Source organism: Colossoma macropomum, unplaced genomic scaffold (genome assembly GCF_904425465.1).
Source record: "Colossoma macropomum unplaced genomic scaffold, Colossoma_macropomum, whole genome shotgun sequence".
Lineage (NCBI taxonomy): Eukaryota > Metazoa > Chordata > Actinopteri > Characiformes > Serrasalmidae > Colossoma > Colossoma macropomum.
Genome location: NW_023494793.1, coordinates 19,864,476 through 19,873,756, shown reverse-complemented (window position 1 = coordinate 19,873,756; position 9,281 = coordinate 19,864,476). Strand labels below are relative to the sequence as shown.

General features: G+C 39.4%; 1 protein-coding gene across 1 annotated transcript; it reads left to right on the top strand.

Moving 5' to 3' along the window:
- The first annotated feature begins 331 nt into the window (after positions 1-331).
- Positions 332-8,463, top strand: LOC118813430 (matrix metalloproteinase-19-like). Its single transcript, XM_036578760.1, has 9 exons — positions 332-658; positions 857-948; positions 1,835-1,965; positions 3,359-3,571; positions 3,951-4,196; positions 4,881-4,988; positions 5,534-5,698; positions 6,175-6,299; positions 8,224-8,463. The coding sequence occupies exons 1-9, from the start codon at positions 578-580 to the stop codon at positions 8,461-8,463; spliced, it is 1,401 nt and encodes a 466-aa protein (XP_036434653.1). The 5' UTR covers positions 332-577.
- The last annotated feature ends 818 nt before the right edge of the window (positions 8,464-9,281 follow it).

Here is a 9,281-nt window from a genome sequence, read left to right as displayed (position 1 = left end):
AAATTACAAGAAAAATATACAAAGTATTACATTTTAAAGTGAATCACCACGTTCCAACCTCTCTTTATTCCTTAGAACAGGCTATTTTTGTTACTATGCCTTTAAGACTGATAGTAAAACACAGAAAAAAACGGGTTTTCCGTGATATGAGCCCTTTAACAGTGCTACAGCAGGACTTCTTAATTTGTCAATGTGCTGGACCTGCCCTCCTGAAGGATGGCTCGTCCCATGTCGCATTCCTCGCTGATGGAGAACACAGCGGGAAAAAAACTAACCGCCTTTCCTGTCAAAGGGTATAAATACAAACATACACTCCCCAGAGAGTCGGAGAACGAGCAAAACAAAAAGGAGGACAAACACAAACATCAGATTTGGGCCCTTAGAGACAAATCTGTGTGCACAAACAAGGACTGGCTGCTCAACATTCATCCAGCTCAGTGGAACTGGTTGTGGAAATTAGTTAGATTTGCAAGTTTTCGGGCTCCTTCCTCGAGGTCATTTGCATTCTTTGACTTTTGGAATTTCGTGAAAGCCGAGAAAGCTTTGCACTGATAATTGGAAGTGTCAGTCACTGAAGATGGGCCGTGTGCTGTTTCTGGTGCTGATTTGGATGCCACTGTATGCTGCACTGCACAAAGAGGAACTGAAGCAGGCCACAGTAAGACCTGAATCTTTTAATTCTAATTCTTGTCTCATTTCTATTCACTACAGTGTGAACTGTTATAGATTGGAGACTGAAATTGTTTAATTTGATGTTTGATATTAAAGTAAATGTGCATTTTGGAGGACTAGACGCATTTTTAATGATCTTAAATTATCTCTAAAAAGGGTTACCTCCAAATCTTTCCCTTTTCAGTCCTATCTGAAGCGATATGGATATCTACCTACATCACTTCTTCATCCCAAAGAGCAAGAAGGCCAAATGGAGCAATTAACCGAGGCACTTAGGTAATGCACACACTCATCCTCTTTCCATACTCTCTTCACTTTCTCTCACTTTGCTTCACAAAGTTGTAAGTGTCCACTTCAGTCAGAATTAAGATTCTGTAAGAACGTTTTAGCTGCCTTCAATCTCATCAACGATGATCCCATTTGACTGCATGAGATTGGAATAACATACTCAGAAACTCTCTTAAAATCAAGCTACTCCTGTAAATGAGTTCATTAGCACTCTAACAGACGGTAGAACATGGAGGCACTTGGCTTGGCCTCACTCTCACACAGATTCAGTCCAGTTGTGAGAAAATTTCAGTGTGCATTAACAGTGTGCAGAACCTGTCGAAGGATGTTTCTTTAAAGATTTTTTTTGTAGATGAGACGTTTGAGTGTTAAAAATGTAAAAATGCAAAAATGTAAGGGTTCCACTTAAAGGTTTAGAACCGTACATCACCCTTAAATAAATTGTTCTTCAAAGGTTCTTAAGTAAAGGCAATGGTTTTATAGGACTGTGAACACTCCAAGAACTATGTGAACGTATGGATTATTTCTTTGTATGGTTAAATGGTCCCTCTCTATGATGGAAAACCTGTTGCTTATGGCTCTTCAAACACCCTATTTTTAGCACTAAAAAGATTATAGAAAAAAGTTTTAGAACCTTTTGCTGGTGCTATACAGAAACCTGAGAGTGAAGAACCTTTATTTTCAAGGATCTAGTGCCTCTGAATGAATCTACAAGTCACATAGATCAAACCTTAACAAGAGCAATATGACCTAACATTGTTTTTTGTTTGAAGAGAACATGAAACGTGGTCAGACTGGATCTAGATTAATGTTCTTACCTCAAACAGACACGACCACAGAGATTTAATTTCTCTGAACTCTTTTCCTTTATTAGAATATTCCAGAAAGTGATGGACCTACCAGTCACTGGCTGGCTGGATAATGCTACGCTGACCATGATGAAACAGCCACGCTGTGGTGTTGAGGACCCCTTCAACAAAAAGACCCTCAAATACCGCATACTGGGTGAGAACCTGACATAGCCTTATATTTTCTGTTACCAGATTTGGTTTTATTATTGGTGGCTGCTATTACACTGGAGTTTCTTAGTGGTCATACTGGTCGGATGTATGATGAAGATACCAAACTGTCCCCTATTCATATTTGTTGAGGGTGCTTAATTCACTGCTCTGTTTATAGTTAAAAGGAGCTCTTTTGTAGAGGCATGTTTCACAAAGTAGAATTTATCAGTACGATAAAGCGATAGTTAAGCCAAAATTGTATTTGTGCTGTTTTCCTCTTTGCTCCAAATGTAGTTGATCAGCAAGGACATGGGTGGCATCCAATGTTTGCCTCCTTATTTTTGCACTGGAGGTACAAGGCTAAAGTAGCTTACAAGGAATGGAAACTTATAGCCACCAGTTTAACACAGTATAAACTGCATGCTTAAATCATCACATACTTTTCAGTTCGCCCAAACTATGCTAAGTAATCTCAAATAGACTTGCTAATGTGGTTTCTACGAAGCCCTGCTGGTGACATCCAGTATAAATAAATAACGCATGGCCACGACTTAGTAAGGCGTGGGAACGAGATGATTAAGTCATGGCCACAACTTAGTAAGACACGGGGACGAGATCCTAATGCATGACCATGACCTAGTAAGGCATGGGAATGAGATGATTAAGACTTTACCACAGCTTAATAAGGAATGATCTTGTTCCCACACCTTACTTTGTTGTGGCCATGACTTAATTATCTTGTTCCCACACCTCACTAACTCGTGGCCACGCATTAGGATCTCGTTTCCATGCATTAATACAGTGCGGCTACGCATTATTTTTATTTATACGGGATGTTACGCGGCAGGGCTCCGTAGGTTTCTAACAATGTATGACATACTGATATCTATAAACATGGACAATATGTCACATAGCTAAAAACAGCAGCCATCTTGAACGACTAATTTTCACCATACTTTTGTAATTTATAGATTATATCATAAGGTATCAGAAACCACATAAGCAAGTCTATTTGAGGTTAACAACTTGATGTGGTTCAGGCATTTCGTTTGCATTATGCTATACCGGTGGCTAAATATTTCATTATTTAACATTAGCAACATTAGCTTTGTAGCTTCAGTGCAAAATTATAAAAAGAAACTTCAGACACCAAACGCGTCTTGGCTGATCAACCTCATATGGGAAAAGGAGAAAACTGTGTAAACTTTATTTTGGCCGAGCCATTGCTTTTGGCTAAAAGTGAGGATAGTCCTATAGGAATGTCTTTTAGCTGCTCTTATTTTGGACAGTCCTTACTTTGGGCTTAGTTTGGGTTTGGCTAGCTAACTGAACAGTGCTTTGTGAAATTCCCTCAGCTATTTACATACAAGCGACTGATTTGATTTGTACCCTGGTAGGTCACTGGCGTAAGAAGAAACTGAGTTACCGTATCTATAACCATGCTTCCAATCTGGGAATGGCTAAAACACGGGCAGCCATACAGACAGCATTCAAGTACTGGAGTGAAGTCTCGCCTCTTCGCTTCCATGAGATCACCAAGGGATACCCTGACATCAAAATTTACTTTCACGGGAGGGACAAATCCTGCCCCGTACCATTTGATGGACCAGGTGAGAGGGAAAGAAAGATTGAGAAAAAGCCTGGACGACTGTAATTGATGTTCATGGCAAAGACTGGATTCCTGGAGAGATACTTGTCATACTGATTCCTTCTGCAGTAGAGGCTTTGTTTTAGTCCCCACTGCAGAATCGTGAAGTATTTCAAGTGACTCAAGGTCATATTTCCCTATAAAACCTTTTCTAAAGCAATTTTTTTCAAGGGGTTTCAAGGGCTTTAGATGGGAATGCCTGTTGCACTTATATAACATATTGGCAGCATTTATATAACATATTGGCAATGCATTCTAAACCTGAACTGACTGATTTCAATGATCTATTGACACATAAACAGTGTGCAGCGTAATGCAGAGCTGCTGTGGTGTTTCTGCAGGTGAGGTGTTGGCTCACGCTGACAGTCCGGAGTCTGGCAATGTGCACTTCGATGCAGATGAAAGGTGGACTGAGGGGCAGAGGTCTGGGTCAAATCTTCGAATTGTGGCGGCCCATGAGATTGGCCATGCCTTGGGTTTGGGCCACTCTCAGTACCGCAGCGCTCTTATGGGCCCTGTGTACACTGGTTACCGTGACAACTTCAAACTTCACCCTGACGACATCCGCGGTATTCAGGCACTGTATGGTGAGAATGGGGTCAGGACTGAATCTCACACTTGGAATTCATTACAGAATCTCCAGATCAGTGCTTCTGTTCTGCACACTTATATAAGCCATAATCCCGAAATCCTTACAGTAATCACTTAATGAACTTATAAATGCAGTTTCCGGGTACTAGTTTAAACGGGCATATTTCCAAGGACAAGTTCAATGTATTTAAAAAAAAAGCTTTTGGCCTTTCTAAACAACATGCTTTCAATGGGTTTTGTGGCCTTTAGATGGAAGGTGGAAATATGACTGTTGTTTTTCAGTGTCTTAGTAGTATAGTTTGTGTATGTTCCATGAAAACACCCATGATACAAGAGCACAAACTGTTATATTATTTAAATGACTCATCATGATTTAAAATATTATAGTTTTATATTCATTAATAAATATAAATCATAGTAAAATTGAAAGTATTAGATAGTATTACACAATTTACATTTATACATTTGGCAGATGATCTTATTCAGAGTATCTTACAAGCTAATCATGCCACAGAGGTAGGCAAATGTGCCGTTAAAGACTCTAGCCCAAGGCATTCTATTGGTATAGTGCTGTGCAGTTGCTCAGGTTTGCCCGGGCAGGGAATCAAACCCCAGTCTGTCACCTTGAGAGAAAGGTTTTACTCACCATGTCTTTATTTTCCTTTTCTGTTTGGGTTCAGGTAAACCTGTGGAAAAGTCCTCAGTGGCCCCTGCAGTGCCATATAAGCCAGCAGCTGACTCATCTGCTCCTGATCCATGCACTGCGTCGCTGGATGCTATAATGCTGGGTAAAGAAAAGCGCTAGTCTAAGACATTGTAGTCTACCAGATATCCAACCACCACCCTGTACATTGTACATGTGAATATGACATCTTGTCCCTGACATTTCTGTGGAATTGAGGTCATGGTAACAGAAATATGTACAGAAATGTTCCTGCTCTGATCATGAAATACTTGAACCCTAGGCTTGCTATTCAGTTATTATAATGAGTACTATAAACTAATATGTATATTATGCAGTGTGGGTCACATACTAGCACTTTAACAGGGTAAAGAGCAGCAGAATTGTAGCAGACTGAATTCAAACTAAGCTAAGCTTTAATGTAGAGTTTGGTGGTATCCGCTTTTTTTAATATCTTCAAACTGTCTCCAAACATTACCACGGTATGCCAACACATGATTAGATAATAGTAATTCAAATCTAAGGCAGTGATGAAATTAAACCTGAACAGCCTTCAAAAATTTAGCTTCAAGACTTTATGATTTGATTAATTATGAATTGAATGGCTTTTCAAGATGATATATGTAGTGATCAAAGTTTTTTCCCACACAGGGCCTCTCCACAAGACATTTGCATTCAGTGGAGATTATGTCTGGACAATATCAGATGCCGGCTATAACACACCCATACGGATTAACGTCCTTTGGAAAGAACTGCCCGGTCACTTAAACGCTGCGGTGCATTCCCAGAGGACCAATAAATCCTACTTCCTTAAGGGTAGACGGTCACCTTTCACCTACAGCATGACACATTCATTTGATTGCATTTCATAATGTGCCATTTGAATGGAGATGCGTGTCCTCAGGCAGAAAATCCAAATTCAGGTATTCAGCAGTCACATTTGTAAATGAGTGAAGTAGGCTGTCTGATTTAGCTCTCTGACAGAATTGAGTCCCAATTAAAACAGTAAGAAACAACCCTGAAACAAACCAAGAGGTAGAGGTGGGCGATATGGCAAAATGAAAAATCATGATACTTCAAGGTTTTTTCATGACACATAATGTCTATATATATTTATTTTTCTGACATCTAAGTTAGGACAGACAAAGTAGTGCAACATTTTAAAAATACTATCAAAAACTATGAATCCAGTTACTTTAATTCAACATTACACTGTGCTGTGCTAAGTTCAATTAAACAGGACTGCTTTGTTCCACATTTCGCTGACCTTCTAACAGTGCCTTTCCTTTTAGGTGAGAAACTGTGGAGGTATTCTGGCTTTAAATTGGACCACGGCTTCCCAAAACAGCTCATTATACCTGCAAACATTGACTCAGCCTTTTACGCCAATGGCAATAAAAACCTCATTTTTATCAAGGTAAACCCCCCAAAACACCAGACGGCCCCTGATCGCATCTGTTCATTTTCATTCTTTTGTACAGCAACAGATCCTTAAAATGTGGAATATGTTCATGGAGATCTAGGTTTTAACTAGTGTTAATATTATGGTAAAGTGTGCTGTCAGATTGTTAGGTATTAAATGAAATTTACACATTTAGTTTTGCACTGGACAGTATATATGCTTCCATTACTAACAAGCACTGTGCAAACTGCTAGCCTAACTCATCATCACTCATTTGCCTCAGACAGCGTTGAATTGTTAAAAAATCTGAAATAGTCTTGCTTATGTGGTGTCGGACAGTGTGTGATCTATAATAATAGAGGTGGCTGCAATGTAGATATTTAACATTTTACCCATTTATATATATATATATATATATATATATATATATATATATTAGGGGTGGGAATCTTTAGGCACCTCACGATTCGATTCGATTACGATTCAGAGGGCTGCGATGCGATTATAAAAACGATCATCGAGGCATCTTGATGCATCTTTTTTTGCTATACAGGATTTCTATTTTCCTACTGTGTTAGGACTTGGTAGTTTTAAAGCGAAGTATTTGTAATGATCCATAATGCATTTATTTCCAATATCTTTTATTAATAAATCAAATGGAAGTGATGTGGCAAGTGAACTTGAAGGCACTCATTCACTGCTGTTTGGAGCACATGAGACGCTGCGGCCACTTATCTGTGATAAAATGCGCTGTTAGGGTGAAATAAGATCCCGTGGTAATGGATGTCCATGCAGCAGATTACAGCTATTCTACTCGTTTTTTTGGTGATTTTCTAACTTCGGTTTTGGTCTCGTTGTAGAGAGTTCGGGGGGATCGCTGTGTCAGTAAAATATCTTCGAGACGGCACGTGTGAAACATAGTGCGAAAGCCCTTGTTCTCAACCGCTGAGAACTGGCCTGCAGACTGCAGGTCACTTAGCAACGAAGCCTCGCCTGGCTAGTAGCGAACGGCACAGATTTAAGACGAACATTTGGAGACGAATGGACTTCTGCAACGAGAGACTGTCACACACTAAAAGTCGCAAAGATGAAGTCGCTTCTCTTTCGAATTTTCCCGGTCCACCTTAAACGGTGCCGCAATTACATTCGGCACCTCAGGCAGACTTTAAGGTGGAACGGGAAAATTCAAACAAGAAGCTGGAGAATGAGAAGCGACTTCAGCCTCATAAAACAGTCGAACGATGAGAGACATTTTACATGAAACTGGTCTACTTTTAAGGAAACGTTCTCTGGTGGAAAGGGGAGGAAAGCGGCTATAACTAGTTAAAGCTTGAAGCAGAGCAAAGTAAGTCAGCGTTTTCGTTTATATTGTTTAGCCTATACTAGGACATTATCACACACTGTACATTAAATGTTGCGGCTCCCAAGGTGGTTTGATTTTTGTTGAAAGGACAAAATGGCTCTTCTTATCATTTGTACTGTGACTCCTGACCTAACCTGGCTTTTAACGCAGAGGTTGCCGGTCGGATTTCTCACTCATCCAGTAGTGTTTTGGTTATGTGCCACCACAGAGTGTCCGGGCGCTGCACTTACCCACTTCCAAGTTCCGCCTTTTGCGTTCCGTCAACATTACGATATAGATCAAATATTTAGAAAATCGATTTTTGACATTTGTGAATCGATTCAGTAATATATATATATATATATATATATATATATATATATATATATATATATATATATATATATATATGTGCATGTGTGTGTGTGTGTGTGTGTGTGTGTGTGTGTATGATATAGTGCCAGAAAACATATTAGTAAGTTTTTTAAGTTTATTTAATGACGATGCTGGTTGGCCAGCTACAGTAGCACCAGACCAGCACTAGACTAGCATAAACCAGCTGATTTATTGTTTTCTCTCTTCGTCTCTTTCTCTCAGGGTTCAGTGTACTGGCAATGGGATGAACTGAGCTCCAGCAATGAACTCAAGCACTATCCTAAACGTCTCTCAGATCTTGTTACTGGGTTACCGTCCAGCCCAGACGCAGCATTCACCTGGACTAATGGCTACACTTACGTGTTTAAAGGAGACCAGTACTGGCGTATAAACCCCAGGGGCTTCATAGAGAAGGGCTACCCATTCAGCAAGAGAGAGCGCTGGATGCAGTGTGAGAATTAACCCACTAGAGGGCTGCAATGCATATTACTATAGTCAGAAATATATTAAAAACAAATCTAATACTTAGCCTTCATAAGACATTTGAGTCATTATTAAGAAAATTGAGCACAGATTTATTGTAGACCTTGTATTATTTTACATTTTATGAATGTACAGTACTGTGCAAAAGTTAGAAACCACAGTTCATTTCATTCATTTACAGTCAAAATGGCCATTAAGTACAGGTTATTCATTTTTAGGCATCAGGAAAAAAGCAGACAACATATTTAACAGAAAATTACACAGAACCATCAACAATGAAATATAATTTTGTTCAATATTTAGTGTGTCCACCCCTTGCCTTTTTAACAGCTTCCCTTCTGATCAGGAGACTTGTTTTCGGCCTTTTAAAGAAACATGCCGGGATATTTTTCCACCCAAAAGTTTAGTCTTAGAAGTTGGTTACATTTTTGTCAGATCATGACACTCATTAGTCCACAAAACCTTGTTCCACATCTCAGATTTTCCATTTTGGTGTTCTAATGCATTTCTTCTTCATTTTTATGGTTCCTTTTCTCAGTAAGGGCTTTTTGAAAGCTACACATCCTTTCAGACCCTTTGAATTGTCTTCTCACAGTGGAACAATGGACAGAAGCACCATTTGAATATTTTCAGATCTAAAGCAAGAGTGGAGCTTGATTTTCTCCTCTCTCTCAAAGATGAAAGCTTTAAGAAAGGTTTATCTAATGGTGACAGTGTTGGTGGTCGACCAGGTCTTGCACGGTTGTCCAATTTTTCTCAATATCTTTTCCTTCAGCTTCCCCCTTCCTCATGCAAGT

Excerpts from the sequence above, each read along its gene's own strand:
- LOC118813430 (XM_036578760.1), top strand. The coding sequence starts at position 578 with ATGGGCCGTGTGCTGTTTCTGGTGCTGATTTGGATGCCACTGTATGCT. Across the intron at positions 3,572-3,950 it reads CGTACCATTTGATGGACCAG|GTGAGGTGTTGGCTCACGCT; the intron begins GTGAGAGGGAAA and ends GTGTTTCTGCAG. Across the intron at positions 4,197-4,880 it reads CGGTATTCAGGCACTGTATG|GTAAACCTGTGGAAAAGTCC; the intron begins GTGAGAATGGGG and ends GTTTGGGTTCAG.